Source organism: Natrix helvetica, assembly GCF_964273705.1.
Source record: "Natrix helvetica genome assembly, chromosome: 1".
In the NCBI taxonomy this organism is placed as follows: domain Eukaryota; kingdom Metazoa; phylum Chordata; class Lepidosauria; order Squamata; family Natricidae; genus Natrix; species Natrix helvetica.
Genome location: NC_138548.1, coordinates 31,190,962 through 31,215,094, shown reverse-complemented (window position 1 = coordinate 31,215,094; position 24,133 = coordinate 31,190,962). Strand labels below are relative to the sequence as shown.

The 24,133-nt window shown below is 39.1% G+C and overlaps 1 protein-coding gene across 3 annotated transcripts in view; it reads right to left on the bottom strand.

The window, feature by feature from the left end:
* Nucleotides 1-23,443, bottom strand: part of ARID4A (AT-rich interaction domain 4A) — a 55,581-nt gene extending 32,138 nt beyond the window's left edge. Inside the window, exons 1-10 of one of the 3 annotated variants that reach the window (XM_081935691.1) lie at nt 23,085-23,443; nt 21,702-21,825; nt 21,418-21,485; nt 19,866-19,976; nt 18,497-18,562; nt 17,507-17,597; nt 9,066-9,145; nt 8,881-8,975; nt 7,475-7,607; nt 1,806-1,885 (exon numbers count right to left, since the gene is read on the bottom strand). In XM_081935691.1, coding sequence (XP_081791817.1) covers nt 1,806-1,885; nt 7,475-7,607; nt 8,881-8,975; nt 9,066-9,145; nt 17,507-17,597; nt 18,497-18,562; nt 19,866-19,976; nt 21,418-21,423 — 662 coding nt within the window. In that variant the 5' untranslated portion in view covers nt 21,424-21,485; nt 21,702-21,825; nt 23,085-23,443. Of the gene's footprint in view, nt 1-1,805; nt 1,886-7,474; nt 7,608-8,880; nt 8,976-9,065; nt 9,146-17,506; nt 17,598-18,496; nt 18,563-19,865; nt 19,977-21,417; nt 21,486-21,568; nt 21,667-21,701; nt 21,826-23,084 lie in introns of all 3 variants that reach the window. The other 2 variants (XM_081935689.1, XM_081935690.1) reach the window with 2 other exon arrangements.
* Between the last annotated feature and the right edge of the window lie 690 nt (nt 23,444-24,133).

Genomic DNA, 24,133 nt, shown 5'->3' with positions numbered 1-24,133 from the left:
TGAATGAGTGTAGAGGTGGCCACATTCACATTACATGGCACCCAAGGGACATTTTTTGCAATGGTGTTTGAACCTATTTTCCTGTTTCATGGGCACCATGTGCTCTCCTGATCTTGTTTGTTCATGTTTAGCCATTATTTATCTGATGCTGTTAACCATACCTTGTAAGCTGCCTAGAATGTGATTGAATTGTAATACAAACTAATTAATACATAACTAAAGATTTGCTTTTCCATGATTGTCCCTACTTTATAGGGACAATCCAGAAAGCCCCCATCCTCTTGGTCTTCTGGAAGGCCACTAAAATCGGGCTCATTACCCAAGCACAGAGATAGAGTGGTGGAGTCTACAGAAAGTTGTTGGAACCCCCTGATTAAGGCAACATTTTTTTCTTTAGTTTTTATACGTTTTTATTGCTGTGAGCACAGAGTTGTTTAAAGATGGACAGTCATACAAATATTTTAAAATAAATATCTTTAAATTTTACGACTTTGGCTTGCATTTCTTGCTAAAACAACATTATGTCAGGCCCTAAAAGAATAGACAATAAAACATGGATCTGGATTCAAATTCTGATTTTACCACAGATGTACTAGTGGTTTTGATTAAGCTAATATGCAAAAGTTTGAACTCCAATTCTATAAAAACTCACTTGACAAAATAGTTGCTGCATATGCTGATTGTAAAAGTGGTAAAACACTGCAAGGTTTACAAAGAGACTATCATGTGAAAGTATTGCCTGTAACAAGATATCTTCAAATGTATGGCTATCTATTGTATATGTCTGGTATGTCTGCTAGATTAATCTGAAGCATATGCTATACTTCCAAATTGCCAAAAATGTAGGTTCCATCAAGGTTTATCTAGAGCTATATTTTGATTTAAATGTCAATTGGACTGCATGATAAGGTGCACCAGTGGAATGGAAAAGAAAAAGTAATTATTGCAGTGGCCCTTCTTCTGAATCATGCTTTGTAATTTTATACATAGCATGTAATTGTTAATTGTCACCAATAACTAAGACTTCCAAAATAGTTGTACTTGCCGCAGGATCATCTCAAATGAAGTAAAATAAATAAATAGTTCCCTATTAAATACTTTTAGTTGCTTCTTCCTGGTTTCTGCTTCTAAGTTAAAACTAAATATATATTTATAATAGATATTATTTATAATATATAATCTATCAATATATACATACACTATATTGGCAAAAGTATTCGCTCACTCATCCAAATAATCAGAATCAGGTGTTCCAATCACTTCCATGGCCACAGGTGTATAAAATCAAGTACCTAGGCATGCAGACTGTTTTTACAAACATTTGTGAAAGAATGGGTCGCTCTAAATATTCCAGAGTCAACTGTCAGCTGTATTATAAGAATGTGGAAGTGTTTGGGAACGACAGCAACTCAGCCACGAAGTGGTAAGCCACGTAAACTCGTCCAACATCAGTGTATGACCTCACAAATGCGCTCCTGGAAGAATGGTCAAAAATTCCCATAATCACACTCCTGAACCTTGTGGACAGCCTTCCCAGAAGAGTTGAAGCTGTTATAGCTGCAAAGGGTGGACCGACGTCATATTGAACCCTATGGATTAGGAATGGGATGTCACTTACAGTAGGTTCATATGCGAGTAAAGGCAGGTGAGCGAATACTTTTGCCAATATAGTGTATGTGCATATATATACATATACACATATGTATGCGTGCATGCGCGCGCACGCACACATATAAATAATACACACATACACACACATAAATTTTCACCACTATATATAGGAATGTTGTCTAAAATTTACTCACAATTTGGAATCTGCAAAAGAACGAACTAAACACTGGTCCTTTTTCACTAAAATATCATCGCTGCAGCTGGGGGATAAGACCTGGAGTTTCAAGTAAAAAACATTAGATTGAGCAGTGTTTTCCATCTTCCATTAGTTTAAAAAACCAGCTTATATAAATAAGGTTCCAACTATGTTATGGCATCTCCCAGGTGCAACATTTAATTATCTAGAAAAAAAATATAATCTTAAGTAATCACCATGAAGGGAGATAGTTTTTTCTCCTCTCTTTAGAGATCATCCAATAAATTATAATAGTTAATATTAAATTTAGGCCAACATGTATATCATACTATTTACACTCAAATAAAACTCTTTACTGCCACATACACACAGTAATTGCCCTATGAATTTAACAGCGAAATGAAATCTGATCTAGTGTCACTCTCTTGTATTTAAAGATGTGGAAGTTGGGGAGTCAGTTAGCATCCAATTCTAGTCACACTATTAGACTTACTGTCAATAATAAATTTTACTGCTTTCTCTGAAAGATATGGTTTATATGCCAGGTAATTCACTGATTTAAAAAATGGCCCTTGATGAAAAAATGTGGAGAAGGCAGAATAACATTAGAAGTAACAGATAAGACTGAGGATGTGATGCAAATCCATATGTAGCGCTAGCAAAAAACAACAACCTTTCTATATAAAGTTGCTACCAAACAGATGAGCTTCATTTACAGTAGCTTTAGAAAATACTAGACAATCCATGATTAGTTGGGTTATTCTTTCACACATACACTATATTGCCAAAAGTATTCGCTCACAACTGCTTCTGATTATGTGGATCAGTGAGTGAATACTTTTGGCAATATAGTGTATTTCCTGATTAATCAGAATAACAGAATGACCATGGGCAGGCAAAACAATAACAAAAACCACAGTGGGAATAGGAGCAACTTCTGACCTCCTACCAGCTTCCCCACTGACTGCTTATAGAAAGCTGGCAGAGAATATTGGAAAACATGATCACATGTTTGTGGCAATGCTGCAGAAGCCACAACTTTATGAACACAGCTGGTGTGAAGATCCTTGACATTGTAATTACACAAAAGTACTGTAATGGGTCCTGGATTTTGTATTCATTGTTTAAATTAGCAAATATTTGAGGTATCTTGATTTGAAAATTGTGTGATATGATGCACCATTTTGGGCTAATTGAAGATAACACACAAAATAAGTTTATAAGTATGCAGGTAAGACTTAATCATGTAATATTTTAACAATAATACATTTAAACTGAAATAGTTCTCAGGCTTATTTTTGCCATTAACACGTTTCAAATATTTAATCTTGAAGAAATTTCTCATTTGATTAAGACAGAAATAGTAAATAAGTATATAGTATTAGGCAAAAGTGGGCATTAAAATGAGTCATTTAGACCATCACATTTAATATAGAAACTGAGTTTGCCATGGCATTTGCAAAGGAGAAGCAGCTATGGATTTCCTTCCTTATTGTATAGGTGGAAACACCTATTGGAGTTTTATCCAGCCTTCAGTGAAGTTTTATTATCATTTGAGTTTTATTGTGGGAAGATTGTATAATTTTTTTAGGACAATACCACTTGGATTCATCCTTTTAAGCAATAATTATCTACCTATTCCATTGCTTTGATTGCATTTGATGTGTGCCCCCTCACAAAGCAAAATAAGGTTCTTGGATTTGCTTGTGGAAGAAAGCAGCAAATAAATTTAGCAAATAAAAGAAATAAAAAATAAATATTAAATCTCTCATCTGCTTGGCTTTTAAGTGTCTTTTTAAAACCTCTACCCAACCAATTATCCATTTATTTTTTCTTGGTAAGTTATCATAATAGAAACAGTAACATGGACCTTGTTTGCAAAATCATTGGAACAGACTGATTTTTAAAAGGATCTGCCAGTGTCCAGTGTTCTATATTCAGCCTGCTATACTTGCAGCTTCCACGTTATTCCACATCTTCAACAGCTTCAATAGAGGCTGACTATTCTCTGACTCCAATCTGAGAAGCTCATAATATTATGTAATGCGTTACCTGGTGTAAGGTCAAGCTATTTACAAGACAGTTTACTCCCATATAACCCATTCATGCTCTTAGGTTACCAACAGAAGCAATTGTATTTTCCCCCTTGGTTCAGAATTACAAGGGGCGTGGAAATGTCCCAGGGCAGTTGCACTGTAATCTTGCGTTGGAGGACATTATCATTAGTTCATTGCCATGAACATAACTCTCTTTGGTTGCCCTCTAACATTCTGGGTCCTACCTACCTCCGGAGGGAGAAAGGGCAAGTTAGGTTGACCCTCCTTAGACACATGATGAACCCTGTTGGCTTACAGAGGGAGCTTGGGATTTTCTTGAACACCTGTCAGGCAGTTCAGCTGAGGCCTTGGCTATAGCCTATAATAGGCATGTGATTGGGCCATATTGTTCCTATACAAACTCTCTCTGTAAACCAATCCTGGAATGTTCCCTGTTTTTCTGAAGAGCTCCAGTAGGTGAAATACCAGAAACAAAAACTGGAGTGTTTCTTGAGAAAGACAGAGTGTGAATCCAACTGAATACAAGTAAAAAAAACTACGTTACAGATATAAGGTCTGCAAAACATCACTATTTCTCTACCCTTATAGTAGCTGCTGTTAGTCAATCTATTGGTGATAGATGGATCACAAAATCATTTGCAGGACCTAGGTAAGGAATAATCAATTAATCTGGCAGAGCAGACAAAATCATTAGGATTGATTAACCCTGACTAAGCAAGTCAAAGTTGCTAGTCAAGTTGCTCAGGCAGAGTTTTGTGCTGTTATCTGGACTGAATCTTATTCTTTGAGTTGCACCCAAAGAAGTGGACAAGTCCTCTGTCTGTTAACTTAGCCCCTTCTTTGTTATATCCTTGCTCCTCCTATAATATTAAAGCAGCCTGAGAGGTGACCACCGGTTGATTTCACAAGGTGATTTTAGCCTATTTGAGAAGGAATGGTGGTCCCACCAATAGTATGTCCCTTCCTCAAGAGGTCATTGTTGGACCCATTTCAGTGTGATTTCAAACCAGGGTATGATATGCAGAAAGCACTGGTTGTGCTTGTTCATTACGTTTGAAACAGGGTGGGACATCCATTCTAGTTCTCCTTGATCTCTCAACAGCTTTTGACACTATTAACCACTATCCTTCTGGGACTAGCTGCAGGGGCTTCGGAGTAGCATTGTGCTTCATTGTTTCATACCCTTCCTCAGTGGTTGGTTCTAGTTGCTGCTCATGGGGGAAGGGGGCGGGGGAACAGATCCCATTCAGAGCCTCTTATGTTGAGGTAAACCAGATAGGAAATACAACTAAATGGGCTAATTTTACTTTATTGTAAAGCTTCATGAACAGAATCTTGCAAGCCTGAACATACAAATCTCACCATTTTTTGGTATTCATATTGCTGCTTCCTGCTGGGAGATCCTAGGGAGGTCCACCAGGCCGAATGTACTATAGACTATTTAGCCATGACAGAGTCACATTGCCCAGGGTGCACCATGAGGAGGCTAGGCTACATTGCTTTAGGAGTGGGCAACTTCTAACTTAGATCTGTTTAATTTAGTGTCTGATCCAGTACAATACAACCTTCGGCATTGATCTCCCAAGGAAAATCTGGACAGCGCTCAACCTGATCCGTAGCAGGTGCCAATACTGGAAATACAAATGGAGGCTGGTTGATAGTCTTTAACTAGGACTATAGGACATCTGACAAACTTTACATCCTATTGCAACGGAATGTCCCCTCAGAAGATTCCCTAGATCGCTGCATGAAATACATCATCTAGAGGGCACTGCTTTCCGATGGCTAAATGATCTAGATATCCGGCCACAGGTTTAGTCACTTCAGTAAACTGCTAACACACAATTTAATTTTATTCATAATTTTCTTCCTGATTCATACTGTGTGTTCTTAGAATAAGTCACTCTGTGAATTTTATGCTGCATTTCGCTACACCATGCAAAGTAAAAATAAAACCACTGCTTTTAACAGCTCATGAAATTGCAGTGGATTCGTTCTTGTTTCTTACTCTGAACATTAAGCCACTGGGGGCCCCACCATAGGAAAGATTTCTTATCTCTCAAGGTCATTCTCAATTGTGATTGTACACTAGACGCCTCTAATAAGTACTTCTCAGCCTTGGCAACTTTAAGATGTGTGGGCTTCAACACTTGGCTGAGAAACTCTGAGTTGAGTGTCATACATTTTAAAGTTGCCAAGGTTGAGAAACACTGATCTACGTGAGCCACTGGGAGAGGCCAGTTACCAGTTCAGTATTATCAATATGCTGAAAAAAACTAGCTTTGCATCTCAACCCTGGTCTGCAGAAGCTATTGATATATCGATCCAGTGTCTGGAGGCTGTTTGGATCTGGATGAGGTGAAACAAACTTGGGCACAATCTTAACAAAACTGAGTGACGGTGGCTGTTTGGGCCCATGGGGTTGGAGATGCTACCAATCTTGGTTTTTAATGGAGCTGCACTTCCCCAATTGTGATTGGTGAACAACCCGAGGGCCCTTCTGCACTTGTAGCTATTGCTTTAATTGTGGCAGTTGTGACCAGGAATGCTTTGTACAGATTTACCTGCTGTGGCAGCTGAGCCCTTTCTTCAATGTGTATTTGGGAGAGGGCTACTTCATTTTATTGCATTGTTTTTAACACAGTTTTAGTCTGGGTGTGCATGTGTGCTTCTATATTTTATTTGTTTTTATGGATTTTTTTGGTTTTGTACACTACCCAGAGTCCACTAGAGTTGGGGAGCTATAACAAATTTGAATAAATAAAATTGCCATAGAGCTGAAACACCACTTCCTGGTATACTTACATATTTATTTAGGCCTATTGTTGCAACGTTATTTGGTGTTTTATATTTGTCACACATTCACTTACTCACTCATTTATTGGATTTCTATCAGTGGTGAAATTCAAATGTTTTTACTACCGGTTCTGTGGGTGTGGCTTGGTGGACCTGACAGGGGAAGGATACTGCAAAATCCCCATTCCCACCCCACTCTGGGGCCAGTCTGAGGTGGCATTTGCCAGTTCTCCGAACTACTCAAAATTTCCGCTACCGGTTCTCCAGAACTTGCTGGATTTCACCCTGATTTATATGGCTGCCCATCTCATATGTGACTCCTATTTTAATACTGATGTTTTACTGAACCATATAAAGAGAATGGATAGCATATAAATCAGAAGTACAGAATTTATTTCTGTAGAATACTACCATTTTTTGTTATTCTGTAAATATTCTGTATTTCTCTCCTGTTTTTCTATGCAGTAGCTCAAAAGAGAATCACAGAATTCCATCCTTGGATTTTAGCTACAATAACCCTGTGAGGTAGATTAGAAGGCGGAAGAGTGGTGGTCCAGTGAGTATGTTCAAATGAGAACTAGGAGGAGTCAAAAAATTTGATATACTCTGAGGCAGCTGACATGAAAATATATTATTATTACTATAAAGCTACTCTATAAATTACATAAATTCTAAATAATGGCCAACAGCTTTTTTGCCATAAAGAAAAGTACAAACATAAAAGTCAAGCATTGTGCTCCCAAGATGCAAATATCGTGAATTTGGGGGGAAATATCATTTTTATGTCATTCTTAAGACTTTTAAATTTACTTACCAAAGCTGGATACCATTCTCCCTTTTCAGTACTGAATAGCACACTGACAATTTTACCAAGCAATTCATCATTAAGCCGTCTCTTATCTTCCTCTTCCTCTTCACTAGTTTCTTCCTCTTTTTCATCTTCATTGCTAAAAGAATTAGGCAAGTAAAGATTTACACTGTCAGAATGTGAAAGTAATACTCGAAAGGAGAGTAACTTCATCGTAGCTATTGGATATTGAGTTCAATATGACAGAGGTTCTTGGAAATTTGTGGGAAACAAATCAGCAAATACTAGAATGTTTAAAAGTAGCATTAGTAGACATTGTGATGCTAATTTACAAATGCCTCTGGACATTCTCCATCATCCAGGTCATGATTATCCCAAAGGTGGTATTTCAACAGGCAAGGAAAAAAACCAAGAAAGTCCAGTTGCCTTTTGAAAAAGCACCTTAGAGATCATTTACAAATGTTTATGAAAGGAAACACTGAGATGAGAAATGAGAATCACTGGATTTATGTGCTTTTACCCATATGTTGAGGTATGAGATTTTAATGTAGAGCAGATTTCAACTCCCAGAATTCTCCAGCTAGAATGCTTGCCAGGGAATTCTCAGAGTTGAAGTTCACACATCTCAAAGTTGCTTAGGTGGAGAAATACTGATTCGGAGTATTTAAAGGGTGCCCTATTGTTACATTCAGGAATATGTCTACCTACCCAAATTGTTCATTGTTTATCTCCTCTTTAAAACAATGGAATATACAAATTAGAACAGCCATAAAGAAATAATAAACAGACCTGGCCTAAGGAAAGCTAAAATCACAATCGCATATATAATGCACGCTATATAAATACAACACTTTTTGCATAATTCCTGTATTACCAGACACTGAATAGCAATATTTATAGGAAATCCTGCCCTCTGATCGCTTTTGTCCTCCATCACATTTTAAGTGTTTTGCAGAACAAGGGACTATAAATGCATTTCTAAGTTACCCTAGCATAAGTATCTAAATTTGTAAGAAATCCGGGAAGGCATCTCCTGTTGCTTAGCACATGGGTTCTGCATGCTTCTGCCTCTATACTTGTCCAAAAGTATTGAGCTCCCTTTTTCTTTACCACCTCAGCAGCTGTTCTACAGATTGTAAACAACTGGCCTAGAGCTGCAACTTCCTCCTCTGAGTCCAAAGTATTATCAACTAGTTCTATAATCATTAGGCACGTTTTAAACAAGCAGCTTTATTATTTGCACCAACTTGACCCACCTTCTTTACTTGACAAATATAATAAAAAAATAGACCAGTAGACTGTGAAAAAACATAAAGTTCAATCCCCCAAATTGTAAGACACGCACAATTACTTTATCTCATCCCAGATAAGGAAAGCAATTACAAAAATAAGGCATCGTAAAAGTTACTCACACAGGAAGAGATGACCTTCTTCCTCTGTTAGATTTCTTTCCAATTACAGGTGTTCCAAAGTGCTCTGGATTTGTTAGTGGCAGTTGGTCAAGTGTCTGGGGAAGGAAATTAGAAAAGGCAATTTTGCTGATTTTCCAATAAAAAGTGAAATAGCATTTAAAACAACAACAACTGTAAAATCTTACCTCACTTTCAGCAAAGTGCCTCTCCCCCTTCAAACACAGCGAGGTCCGTCTCAATGTCCTCTCATCACCGTCATCAAAAACTAAACAAAGCCAGAACTATTATTAATTAAATAGTAAAGTGTTTTCTAAATAAAACTAAACAGAAAGTATAAATTATTCTAGTAAACAAGACTCCTTGTTTCAAGCGTTCTTTCAATATACATGGAAGAATTAGAACACCTACCATCAAAGTGTGTAAGATGTAAGACTTTTGTAAGCAAAAGCACCCTCAGTCATAATCTATCTCTTTAAAAGAAAGATATTGCCTGTGTATCCTGCTCTTTCACAACTTTATCTCTCCTACTCAGGACACAGTGTTTTATTAAGACTGCAATATTTGGGGAAACTATTCATTTTCCACAGATTACACCATTTTTATGATGTTGAACTGTGCCTTGGCTTGCTGTTTGTGACCATGAACAGTCAAATATGGGTAACATACATCCCTATTAAAATTTTGCTCAGCCAACTAGTAGTACAATACAGAAGCGCTACACAAAGAGAGATGGAGGGAGAGAGAGCGAATAACTAAGTAATGCATCAGGCATGTGTGGACTTTTATTTCCACATTGGCTTGGAATTATGGAATCAAAATTGAAGACATCTGGATTTCAAGAGCCATTATTCTAATCCTGATCATATTCTGTAATACGTTTATATACCCTTTGTGAAAGTTTGACTAACAAAGAGCAGCCTTCCTAAATCAGATGTTTCACAGTATTCTTAAAACACAGGACACTCGGTTGAGGCAGATAATAGTAAAACTAACAAGATAAATATGTGACCTTGCATACATGCAGTGATGAGCATTTTCTATATTTTCTTCTCATACTGATGAACAGTGCTGCTGCATTTTGCTCTTTTGTATGCAAGATTTTTTTAAAAAAAGTGGAATATAAATGATACAATCCTAATCTCCCTTGCTTAATGGGAAAGGGAACAGAATTCAAACTATATCTTTCTGCTATATACAGTAAAGAACTTTCGCTCATTTCCCTTTTTAATTTTTGCATGCCTTTGCCACCGAATGTTATTAGTTGTTCAAAAAGAATACATAAATAAATCCAGAGCTTTAATTTGTTTCACAAACATAGACATCCAACATATAAACTCCAGTGCGAAAAAGTAATTATTCTTTTAAATTTAATAAATGGCTGCATCACTTTTACATGCAATAGTTGAAATCAAACATCCTGTAGCTCATGATCAATCTCTCCTATTACTGTGCAAGAGCTTTGGCCCATTCCTCAACTAACCAACTCCAGTTAAATAGCACTTAATACTTTCTTAACATAAACTGTTTAGTTCAGGTTTTTTATATTAAAAATGTCTATGGTATTTGACTCCCAACTTTACCTTAGCCATTCATAAACAGGGGAAATGTTCTTCTATCTCCTCTCTAAATGAGTTGTCTGAACTTTTGGGAACGAGCAAGGACAATTATTCTTTCATACAGGCGTATCATAAATTAGATGACTTTATGAAATAAATGGCACAAATACCAAGCTTTAAGGATTTCTTTTCCCACAAACCCTCCTGTAACATACATATGACCCACAGGAAGCATTGCTAATATTCAGTGTCAAAGATATACTGGAACTCAAAAATCTGAAAGAGGATTAATATATTTATGATTAGTTCCATAGAGCCTTCCTTTTATTGCCACCTTCTAGTATAAGCCGTTGGCCATAAATCCATCAGAGTTATATAATAACACCTTCCAATAAGCAGGCATGAGCACACTGGGAAAAGAGGAAACAAATGTTTTCTAAAATACATCGAATTCTACTTGTTCTTTCAGTTAAATATTCCTTCCTGTTTTAAATCTCCTTAATTAAAGTCATCCTTTTTCAAGAACATACGATCAAGAAACTATGAAAACAAGGATACCAGAAACCAGAACTATGTGACCAGTGTACTCCTGTTTTGTTATCTTACAAGTGCTCATACAAACATTTGTAGTTTCTTAGCAATAAATATATTTAAATTAAAATATGTATGTTTAATAATGTGGTTGATGTTTCACAATTACTGCACAAATTTATCAAGACACACAGTAGCTCAAATTGTCTGAATTTACTGTATGCTGCCCAGAGTCATAGTTTGAGCTGGGCAGCCTAGTCAGTAAGTAACTAAGTAAGTAAATACCGCTAAACAAGTATTCAAAGTAAAAGTAAAGTGTGAAGCACTGAAAAATGAAAGATAGAGAAGAACTAGAAACAACTGATCCTTTTCTTTCCAGGTATTAAATTTTTATTAATTGAGTCATGCAAAACATTTAAAAAGATACTTCATAATATGCATGAGCAAAATGCACCTACTTTTAAATAGTTATTAAATTGTTTGCAAGGCTCACCTGGCTATTTCAAAAGCTGCTCCCAACTATAAATGTTCATATGTACAGACACTAGTACTCCTGGGATTGTCAACAATACAAGTAACTGCGCATGCACACACACTAGGAGTCAGCATTACAATGATACACTATTTTGCCAAAAATATTCGCTCACCCATCCACATAATCAGAAGCAGTTGTGAGCGAATACTTTTGGCAATACAGTGTACCTTGGTACTTAACTGCTTTACAACTCATCAGATTTGGTACTCAGTGCATTTTGGTGTGAAAATTTTGTCCCAGTACTCATTTATTTGATACTTCACACACAGCTAGAACGTGTCAATGTCAATTGCCTTGTGACGCACTACATTATTCCTGATGGGAAAAAATTGTCTGGTACTCATCATTTTTGGTATTCACTGCACCTCCTGGAACCAATTAACGATGAGTACCGAGGTACCACTGTAATAGGTTCTGAAGTAACTATGCTAGCTTGTAAAATATGTGGCTGCTTTACTGATAGGAAGAAAAGTTCTTTGTGCCTAAAGGGAGATGAAGAACCTCTCTATTCAATACTTGCCCATCTCTCATTATTAAAGCCTCCAGTCATGTCCCTACAGAAAGCTCCAGGCAGATCTCAAGTTTATTTCACCTTTGAAGAAATGCTGTGAAGTATAATAGGTTGCAACCTTAGATTGGACACTGAACTTAATGATCTACTCAATCTCCTAAACCAAGACGCCATCTACCAGAGATAGCCTAATACTGTGAGGTAAGATACCAACCTCTCTGAATCCATGTTTCTGTTGCAAAAAAACCCCATTTCCTACCAATGCAATTAAGGCTGTATTCTGATTACAATTACAGTATTGCAATCAGGTTGTAAAATATCACACGGACAGAAAGTTATTCTGTCTGGTAATACAAGTTCATGCTTTTGTCAATTCTATCGTCTTTTCAGAGTTGCAATTCCATATATGCTAAAATAATAATAAGCACTATACATACTGTATATGCTAAACATGTAGAATTATGTAGCCCAAGAAAACCATGTCATTATTGGAAGACAAATTTCAAATCTGGAGGTTTGTTGTGGGGTAATGTTGTGAAATCCAAATGTAAGCTGCATCCAATAATGAACATGAACGTTCTGATCCACATCATTTTTATTCACCTATATTCACAGACCAAATTGCTATCTCCATATAATCTATTCTCCTTGCCTTAAAATACAAACCCCATGTACATAATCCATAGAGTAAATTCTATAGAGCTCAGAGGGGCTTATCTCTAAATAGGATTATACATCTTTTTTAATTAGTCTCTTAAATCCCTGTAACAATATCTGCTATGAGAAGTTTTACAGCAAAGTGAAAGAAAAATGAGAATAGACTAGAAAAAAAAAGAAATGGTGCAAGTGAAGAAAAAGAGGATCATAAATACAGTAATAATAAAAGGAGAAACGAAAAAAGAAGCATGTAAAAATTAGCAGAAAGGGGCGAAGAGGCATAGCTTTTGGCATGACATACTGCCCACTGGTTTATTGCTGGCCTTCAGTATGTTGCTTGATTTAATCAAGAAATTACAACACATCCCTTGCTTGTCTCCCACCCCCTGGGCTCATTGGCTTAGTAGCAAAATTCTACCAATTGGTTGTGAGCGACTTTAATTACCGCTCCCTTGAGCAAAAAAGATACATAGCATTTAGCTACAGGGATGTAAGGGGCAAATATCATTACAAATATGACAAACCAGAATCAAGCGGGGGCCTCAGTGCTACCGTACAACAATTTTTACAAATTCAAGTTTTCATCTGAAAGCCAAATTTAATTTTTACTTATACAATCAAAAAGGCTAAATTTGAGTATCTCCATAGTGCCATCCATGACATTTGCATTGAACAGTTTTAGAATGTTTGTTGTATTTTTCCAGGAATCAATATCAGTTAAAATGCAAAGTTTACTAAGTATGTAGAAAACGAAGTGAAAGATGAAAATTACAGATAAAGTGTTCATAGAACAGGAAAACTGTTTTACAAGTTGCTGACATAGTTACATGGGTTTAGAACAAAAGCAGCATTTAACTTGAAAGCTAATCAAAAACTCTTAAAAAGTTTGTCATACTATTTGCCTATAAAATGGTCTACAGTCAGCAAGGGTCCCATACAATTAAAGCTATCTAACAATCAGCCATATCACTGCTCCATTTAACACAGGGTTTCCTACTAAAATGCCAACTATCTCTGTCTATTGATTATACTATCTAGGGAGGGAAAATCCACTTGAAAGCAAATCAATCTCCACTCCCCTGGTCAAAGTACTGTGCTGTTAAAATGGGAAGTTCCTGCTCGAATCACTGAAGATACATTAATAATCTCAGATAATTTTAACAATCTTATTCCTATTTTTGTAAAGAGTGCATATATATTAAATTCAGAATACTTTTTTTTCAGTGAGATAACAAAAACATCTTGGAAGCATGCCTAAGATAGAACTATTAATAAAAAGATTGGATTGTGAATTTTCTCCAAAGAAAATGTGCATGATGTTTGTGACTTAGTGATTGCTCTATTCCTTATATTATTAAAAACATCAAGAAATTATCCCATGTAAATACAGGTGAAACTCAAAAAATTAGAATATTGTGCAAAAGTTCATTTATTTCAGTAATGCAACTTAAAAGGTGAAACTAATATATGAGATAAGACTCATTACATGCAAAGCAAGATAGTTCAAGCCGTGATTTGTCATAATTGTGATGATTATGGGGTACAGCTCATGAAAACCCCAAATCCACCATCTCAGAAAATTAGAATATTACATGCAATCAATAAAACAAGGATTGTACATAGAACAATATCGGACCTCTGAAAAGTATAAGCATACATATGTACTCAGTACTTGGTTTGGGCCCCTTTTGCAGCAATTACCGCCTCAATGCAGCGTGGCATGGAAGCTATCAGCCTGTGGCACTGCTGAAGTGTTATGGAAGACCAGGATGCTTTAATAGCGGCCTTCAGCTCTTCTGCATTGTTCGGTCTCATGTCTCTCATCTTTCTCTTGGCAATGCCCCATAGATTCTCTATGGGGTTCAGGTCAGGCGAGTTTGCTGGCCAATCAAGCACAGTAACCCCACAGTCATTAAACCAGGTTTTGGTGCTGTTGGCAGTGTGGGCAGCTAGAAAATGAAGTCAGCATCCCCATAAAGCTCGTCTGTGGAAGGAAGCATGAAGTGCTCCAAAATCTCCTGGTAGACGGCTGTGTTGATCCTGGTCTTAATGAAGCACAGTGGTCCAAAGTCCTCTTTTCTGATGAGAGCAACTTTTGCATCTCATTTGGAAACCAAGGACCCAGAGTATGGAGGAAGAATGGAGAGACCAATCAAGCACAGTAATCCCATGGTCATTGAACCAGTTTTTGGTGCTTTTGGCAAAAGTTGCTCTCATCAGAAAAGAGGACTTTGGACCACTGTGCTTCATTAAGACCAGGGTCAACGCAGCCATCTACCAGGAGATTTTGGAGCACTTCATGCTTCCTTCCGCAGACAAGCTTTTTAGATAGCACCACTATTCTCCTGAAATTAAATGTTTTAAACAAACCCCAAATCGTCTTTCTCAAATATACTACTGCACCATACTTGACGATTTTCATTTCACAGAGAATGTCTCTGAGTAAACATAAAAAGTTTGTTTGTTTGTTGTTTGTTTATTGGATTTATATGCCGCCTTCTCACGAAGAACTCAGTACATTAAAAAAAACACATATTACAAAAGTTAAAAAGGAAATTAAATAATGTATCCAAAAACAAACCCAATTAATATTAACAATAAAAATTTAAAAATTAGATTAAAATTAACAATTAAATTAATCATTTATTTTATTCTGTTCAGGCCAGTCCGGCTTGCTGGAAAAGCCAACTTTTTAGGGGGTCAGGAATTTGAGGTCAGGAATTATGCGAAGCTCCGGGGGCAGCTCATTCCAGAGGGAAGGCGCTCCCACAGAGAAGGCTCTCCTCCTGGGGGTCGCTAGCCGACACTGTCTGGCCGACGGCACCCTGATGAGGCCAACTCTGTGGGATCGCACTGGACGGTGGGAGGCTACTGGTGGCAGTAGGTGGTCTCGCCAGTACCCTGGGCCTAAGCCATGGAGCGCTTTAAAGGTCATAATTAGTACCTTGAATCGCACCTGGAAAATAACCGGCAACCAGTGCAGGCTACCTAAAAGGGGTGTAACATGGGAGCACCTAGGTATCCCCATACTAACCCGCGCGGCCGCATTCTGGACCAGCTGAAGCCTCCAGGTGCTCTTAAAGGGCAGCCCCATGTAGAGAGCGTTGCAGTAGTCCAGGCGAGAAAGGACGAGGGCATGAGTGACTGTGCACAGAGCATCCCGATCCAGGAAGGGGCGCAACTGACATACCAGGCGAACCTGGTAAAAGGCCCCCCTGGTCACGGCCGTCAGGTGTTCTTCTAAACTAAGCCGCGTATCCAGGAGGACTCCAGGATTGCGGGCCCTCTCTGATGGTCTAAAATTTCTCCCCCTATCATCAAAGATGGAACAAGATGCACAAATCGGGATGACGGAAACCACAGCCACTCAGTCTTGCAGGGATTGAGCTTGAGCCTGTTCCTCCCCATCCAGATCCGCACAGCCTCCAGGCATCGGGACATCACATTGAGGGCATCATTTGAGTGGTTTGGGGTAGAGATGAAAAGTTGGCTATCATCAGCATATTGATGATACCGTACCCCAAAACCATGGATGATCTCGCCCAGCGGCTTCATATATATGTTGAACAGGAGGAATGAAAGAACCGGCCCCTGGGGCACCCCACAAGTGACGCGCCTAGGGGTCGATCCCTGTCCTCCAGTCAACACGAACTGTGACCGATCTGACAGGTAGGAGGAGAACCACCGTAAAACGGTGCCCCCCACTCCCAACCCTCCAAGTCGTCACAGTAGGATACCATGGTCGATAGTATCGAAAGCCGCCGAGAGGTCTAATAGGACCAGGAAAGAGGAGCAGCCCGTCCCGGGCCGCCAGAGATCATCAACCAACATGGCCAATACCGTCTCCGTGCTGTACCCAGCCCTGAAACCCGACTGAAACAGATCCAGATAGGCAGCTTCATCCAGGTAGTGGGAAAGCTGACGTGCTACCACTCTCGACAACCTTCGCTACAAAGCGAAGGTTGGAGACCGGACGATAGTTGGCTATTGAAGCTGGGTCCAGGGAAGGCTTCTTAAGGAGGGGCCTCACCACCGCCTCCTTCAAGGCGGTGGGAAAGAACCCCTCTCTCAATGAAGTGTTGGTAATCGCCTGGAGCCAGCCTCGTGTCACCTCCCAGAAAGCCGAAACTAACCAAGAGGGACACGGGTCCAGCACACAAGTGGCAGCACTGAGTCTCCCCATAATCCTGTCCATGCCCTTGGGGGTCAAAGGGTCAAACTCATCCCAGATAGTCTCCATAAGATTCATCCCCGTCGACTCGCCTGAATCTACCCAGTCAGAGTCCAAGCCTGTCCGGATCTGAGCGATTTTATTCTGCAGATAACTGAACAAATTCTTCACCCCTACTCTGCAAGGGGTCTTTCCCAGTTCTTTGATTAAGTAAGGAGTGGGTCACCCTAAACAGGGCGGCTGGGCAGTTATCTGCGGATGCGACAAGAGCGGAAAAATGCTGCCCTTTTGCTGCTTTTATCGCCACTAAGTAGGATTTAATATGAATTCGGACCGGCTGGCCCTCCAACCACTTTCTAGGTGTCTTTTCCGGCGTTTCGTAAACCAGGGAGCTACCCAGGATCAACACCGGGTCAGAAGCCGCAAAGGCACAACGAGATCCAAGGCCCCAGTGGCCACCCTATCCCAGGCTTCCACTAGGGCTTCGGTCAAACTGTGAGCAAGGGATTCAGGAAAAGTCCCAAGCTCCATCAGGCGCCTGGGGCAGAGCCATCTAGTTGGTTAGACAATTGCTCATGAGAAAATAAGATGTGCAGTATGGAAAGGAATTCAAATATATCTTGGTGCAAGAAAATTAGTCTTTAGTAATAAAAAATAATACTTACCCACGGTATACCAGCTGGCATCTGTCAATTTACTGATGATAGCTTCTTGAAAGGTTCCATCGGGCATCTTCGTTTCAACAACTGCACCAGCCTAAAATGATGATGTTTATATTTAATGTACTATTGCAGATTTTTTTTTACATCAGTAAAGTATTTCACTAGCAAAGTGGGAATTCTAGAACACTGTATTTTCTTCATGTGAAAACTATATACAGGACAGGAAGCACAGCCAAACAGAACATGGCAAAAACAGACAGGATCCAGATTAGCAAAGAAGTGAAACAAAGCTGCATGCTTTCCCCTTATTTATTCAACAAATATACTGAAAATATATCAAAGGAAGCTAGATTTTTAAAAAATGGACATAATTTGAAAACTTGGAGAAAGAAATATAAATAACCTGTGCTATGTTAATAACACTGGTTTCATTGCTGGAAATGCAAATGACCTGAAAGCTTTAGTAATGGCAGTATTAATTGATCTTGCGTCTACCACTTGAATCAGTCCAGTAAGTTAATTCCATATATTAGCTGATTTTCTCATAGCACTTTCAAATTGACTCCCAGCAGTAAAATTAGATCAGTAGACAGCAACAGCATTAAAAAATAACACCTCAAATCCTCAGTCCAAAGAATGTTAGCTGAATTTAAAACTTTTGATTTCAATACAGCTGTGAAGTATAAATATACTATCAAAACTGAAGCTATATTATTGAATTTAGAAATTAATTGTCTCCTGAATGAAATTTTTACATGAATATGTGCAGCTAAATAAATTCTAATATTTTTAATATTGGTAATTTCTATTGGTAATTTCTTTCCTGTTACTAAAATAGTTAGTGATATTCTCTTTTACAACATCTGAATGAAAAACACATGCATGTTTCTTGGAGCCAACACCAAATCAGTAACTACATCATTTTTTTTCAGTCACCCTATATAATTTTTAAAATCTTATCAGTAAAAGTGAAGAAAGATGTTATACACATACCCTCAAAGGTCCTTTCACCTGATCATCTTGCACCAATTGTGTTGAATTATCTTGCTTTAAGATCACCTAAATATTTTGAAAGAAATTTCAAATAATTATATTTGTACAATATTTAAAAATTATATGCATAATTTAAACTTGCTGAAACCCAGTCTAAAACTGGTCACAGGACATTCCCAAAGAAGAAAGGGGCAATGACCATCACTGCAGGCTAAAGTTAGTGAAAATAATGTCATCTTTTTCAACAGGAGATTTCAAGCACATAGGTCTATTTAAGAAATGCAATTTACGACGAAAAGAAAAAAAACAGACTCTCTCCAGCTTTACCATTGTACAACTTAGTATATCTTTACAAATAAGAGTATCTTACAGTGTATGTCAACGTTTGTACAAAATAAACTTTAATGTATCATTGGAGCTTGAGTAGATTGTATTTAATAGTTTATGAAACTATAAAATAAGTGAAAAAACACTTCACTTATCAGAATGCCTATCAAATAAGTGAGAAAACACGTTACATTCTTAACCAAAATTTGTCAAGTTCAGCTATATTCCACAAATTGTTTGCCAAACTAACAGAGCAAGCTATAAGCTTCTATCAAAAGTAATGTTAGTGAATTCAACAAGGCTGACTTAAAGGAATATGAACATAAAATTTTAATCTAAAATTAATCTAAATCAGGTGACACTTTGGCAGACCATCATTAAAAACCTCATATTTAATACAAGTGGGCTATTAATTCAGATATTCTTTCCTATGAAATGACTGAACAAGTAAAACAACTGGGCCTTTCATTCTTTATTTTGAGTAAAATGACATCAATTATACACACATTAACAAACTAGGAATTTTGAATCCGCACAATGTTTGTAAATGTATAATACATAGGGAAATACATTTATAACTTTGAGGTAACTTACATCAGTTTTACAAAGTTTTCTAATTCTTTGTAACAAACAAATTAATATTAAATATCAATAGTCAGCTTCAGTCTAATTCAGTCAGGAAAAGCTTTAGGGGGAAAGTCAATACTCAAATTTTGTACATGCAACTTATCAACTGGGGTATTGGACGGAAGTGACAATGCATGCAACAGAAATGTAATGACCTATCCTGTATCTTGGTAAACATGTATCTCTCATGGAGGGTCTTCATTAGGTCAATAATTATCAGGAGGGCATATTCTTTGTATGTTCAGTTAATAGTTTCTCAGAGAAAATTATACTGTGAAAACATGGGTGCCATGCAAATCTATTGACAGTTAAACTAGACAAAACAGATCTAGATAAATGTATTGCCAGAATTTGCACAAGGAAGATTAGAATGTTCCTTAATGGTCTTTAAACTCTTGTTAGCATTTCTTCTTACCTTAACTTTCACTAGTCTTTTCACTGTCTTAATTTTTGCCTCACAGAATGCACCCCGATATTTGGCACTGACATCAGTTCCCACTGTTAGGTAGGCAGGCTCATCTGCTGCCTGAAAAAAAAGTAGAAAGATCAATAAAAACAAAGCTGAACTAACAGAAGAGTTTAGATATCCTTCTCAGATTTCAGGACTGTTACTCCAGTTTTATCATAACTAACAGAGCACATCAAAAGGCCTATATTTTATGTTTATGTCTCCCAAACAAAGCACATGGTACTACCTATGTCATAATTTGTAATAAAGCAATGTTAAAGATGCTAGTATAGTAACTAATACAAAAGAAAGCCCCACTTCTTAAGACTATGTAAATTTGCACGAACTACAGTCTTGATCCTAGAGTCCGGATGGAAGTCATTAAAACATGTCTAATGAATGAATGGCATACTGTTAAAAAATAAATAGTAACTTTTATACCACACTAACAAATGTTCTGCCAGAAATCTTAAACACTGAATACTATTTTCACTTTAAGAAAACCAATACACCTGTCTTCTTCAACTGTATATGTTGAATTATATCAACTCCACACCCATATCAGTCAAAATAGACAAGTAACAACAGAAAAAACAACAAAGAATTTGTCAATTATGAGCATAAACAGAGTCTTACTTCTCTCTCCAACCCAACAGGAAAAGTATATTTTCAACATACTGTAGAAATTATTTTTCTACTTCTATAAGCAAATAATCTATAGCAGATTGGCTTTGACATTGTTTGGCGTTCTGGAAAGAACTGGCTTTGTAATTTTGCCTGTGGATCACATAGATATGGTGTGGAGCCTGCAAACTAACTGTAATCTTAGTGAAATTAACTGTGTTCTCTTGGTGACTACTCCTTTTTTTAAAAAAAAGTTTTCATTGTTTTTAATAGTTTTTGTTGATGTTTATTTGGTTATTTTTGTATTGATTCAATGCAAACACAATTTTAATATTGTAAGATACCCAGTGAGATAGACAGCTACACAAACTTAATAAATGATAAAAAGTTCAGCCCTGCTACTGCTTTTATTACTAAATGTGTAATATGTAAATAGAGCAAAATTTGTACACTTCAAAGATGAATGCAGAAATACAGAAAAACAAGTGCAATGAACCAAAGTCCAACATGTTTCTGCATTCTTAAATTCTAATTGCTTTAATCAAGTGTGGACATTTCCTTTAATTATTTTTTATCTTACAAGGGGAATGAAGGTTTTGTCCTCCAGGTTTTAGGACCCATTTTCCCAGGTACAACTTAACTACTAATTTCTGAGAACAAACTTCAGAGAAAAGACTCTGATGCCCAATATGAAAGAGTCTACTACCTCATTTTGCAAGATTTGACAGCTCAGTGTTGCCACAGGAACTCAGGATGTGTATGGAATACAATGACATCCTTTTCGTGTTTTTGTTTTAAAGTAAGCAAAATATTACATCTTCAAGTAGCAAATAAAGAGGAACGGGTAAGACAGGGAAAGCTTTCCCACACTCCCAAAAAAGACATGGAGATTTACCTTCATATTTGAAGGTTATTTGAGGGATTCCAGCTCAAAGCGTTTTGTATACCACAGTTGAAGAAAATCTGGAAGGAAAGGGGAAAAGATTACTGTTATCAGCTTCATCAACTTTAAAGAAATATCAATGACCTCTGAATAAGAGAATCACCTAGGAAAACTGTGGTCAGTCATTAAAAACACTGACTTTTGGTGCTATAAACAGCAATCTGTAAAAGTCTAGAATGTTCATGTCAGCATAGCTTGCATCTGAAAAATAAGAAAAAAGGGCTGTAAAGAATTACGTAGGTCTTTTTCAGTTCTGTTAGAAGAGGAATGGATGGTACTACATTCAGCCTTAGTTTCCTCTTGCTCATCTCCACTTCCTTTGTATCAGTCATCAACTGTTGCTCCCTCTTTCTTTGCAACCTGTTAGAAAAATAAAGGAACTCCATATACATGCAAAATATAAATAATACGGGAGAGATTTCTCAGGTAACAGATGAAAAAATACACCTATTGAAGCTGTCATTGTCCATGTCTGAATCTGAAACCAAGATATTAGCTACGCAAATAAAGATTAAGGTCAGAGGCCAGTCTACTATACAGGTAGACTTTCAAACTATTTCTAATCATATTTAGTCAAAAGTATATATGGAGTGGGAGTTGTTATCACATTTACACGAGACTGCAGCACTCTCTCAAAGTGCTGCCTCCTCTCAATGTGTGATAATAATTTAAGCACTTTAAAAAGTCTCTCATTCCTTTCTAGTAGCAACAGCCTCCTTCAAATGATTCAAGGCCTTTCCCACCAGTTCCCCATATGGTGTTGTCTAGTGGTGTGGACTCTTTCCTATAAAACATAAATTTCACGTGCCATTTTCCAAAAGTGTATCTCTTCCTCCATTACAGTACATTTGTTTTTACTTTATTCTGTTCTCACCACAGAAGGAAATGTCCCTTCCATCCCACAAACCCCCAGTCTCTTCCTCGAACCACAAAAACTCAGCATCCTGTACAACAGGCTCCCAAGAAACAACTCCTTCAGTTCGCCTTGGAGGCCTCTCCTGCCTCCCCCCCCCTCAAAAAAAACAACTCATGGAAGCCATCGGTCCCACTTTCTGACTGTAAATGGTGGGGGTGAGAAGAGGGCCCGAGTGAAAGAGGAAGGAGTGGAAGGAGGGCTAAGTAGGGGAGTAAAACGGACACAGAAGAGGAAGGCTAACAGGGCAGACTGAAGGTGGAGGGGAAGGAAACCTGCGAAGAAAGCCAAAGGCAGCCCCCACAACCAAGCGAGGCCAGCCTGGGTATGAGGTCCGAGGAGGAGGCAGCCGAGAGAAGCAACATCCCACCCGTTCCATCTTCTAAGTGAGGAAAGAGAAAGACCGGACTAGTTTATTCCCAAAAAGGGCAAAAACATACATCACGCCTCCCCACCCACCCCCACATTTCACCCCCCCTCCCTTGCGGTTGACCCCCCCCCCTTCCACCGTCCTCAGCCAACCTTCCAAGCCGAGCAAGGGGAATTGCATCCCGACCTTCCCTTCCCTTTTCCCCGAGTCTGTCTCCTTGGCCGCCCCCGAACTGAGTTCTCGGCCCGGCCCCCCTCTCAACTCCAGGGCTTCACTCCCAGTCCCCTCCCCTTCCCCCCCCCCCGGCACCCGCTTGCAAGCCCCTCTCAAACTCACTGCCGAGTGCAGTCCACGGCGGCAGGTCCACTCGCCCGGCGTAGAGCGCGGGCAGCCCGGCCGAAGGCACCGTCCGACCCCCACCAGGAACAAGCCGCGACAGCAGCGGCCAAAGAGGAGGAGGAGGAGGGCGACAACGACGACAGCAGCAGCGGCAGCGGCAGCAATAGGGGCTGTCCCACCTTGCTCCGCCTTCTCTTCTTCTCCGCCCCCTCGGCCAGCCCGGGCTCGGCGGCTCCCACTCACTGACGGACCGAGTGTCACTCTTTTCAGCCCAGCGCTGCTCTCTCACCACCCAAATAACAAGCTGTTGAGCAGTAGGGGCGCTGCGGGTCCTCTCATTGGCTCCTCCCCTCGCGCGCGCCCCTCCGCACGCTTGACGCTCGAGGGGGGCTTGCCCCTCCCTCATTGGGCGCTTCGCGTGCCTCCCGCCTTTCATTGGACTGCGGAAGAGCTTCTTTGAGACTACGATTGGGCGAACGGGCAGGCTTTTTTATTTATTTAAAGAGAGCGAAAAGGGGAAGTGACTTCTTATTGGCTCAAATCGTAGAGCAAGCCCGGCCTTGTTGGAAGCCCGGACTTTAAAAGGGAGTGAAGTCAAAGCTTCCATCGGTCCCTTGCCTCTGATTGGAAACAAGCGAGTTTTTCCCCCCCTAAGCATCCGGATGGGAAGCCCCGGACGCCTGGATTGGTGGAAGCCCGGCGGGGCCGGAAGCTGCGATGAAAATAAGGGAAGGGGGAAGAACGGAACTTGATTGGTTTGTTGGTTTTTCGTGAAAACGGAAAGGGGAGGGGGGAAACTAGGGAACAGCGGTGACGAACGAAGGCAACCGCACTCCTGATGCGCATGCGTTTTTGGCCCTTTTTTTACTTTACCGTCCTCTTCGCCGGCGCCATTTTATGCGCCGCTCAGTCACGTCTTAAACCTGAGGGGGGGAGGAAGGAAGGGAGGGGGCCGGGAAAAGAAGGCAAGACTGCTACGTGGAAGCTGCCTCTAAGCTCTGCGGCCACGAAGCGTCTTCGAGAGTCGGCACTGTGAGCTTCGGTAA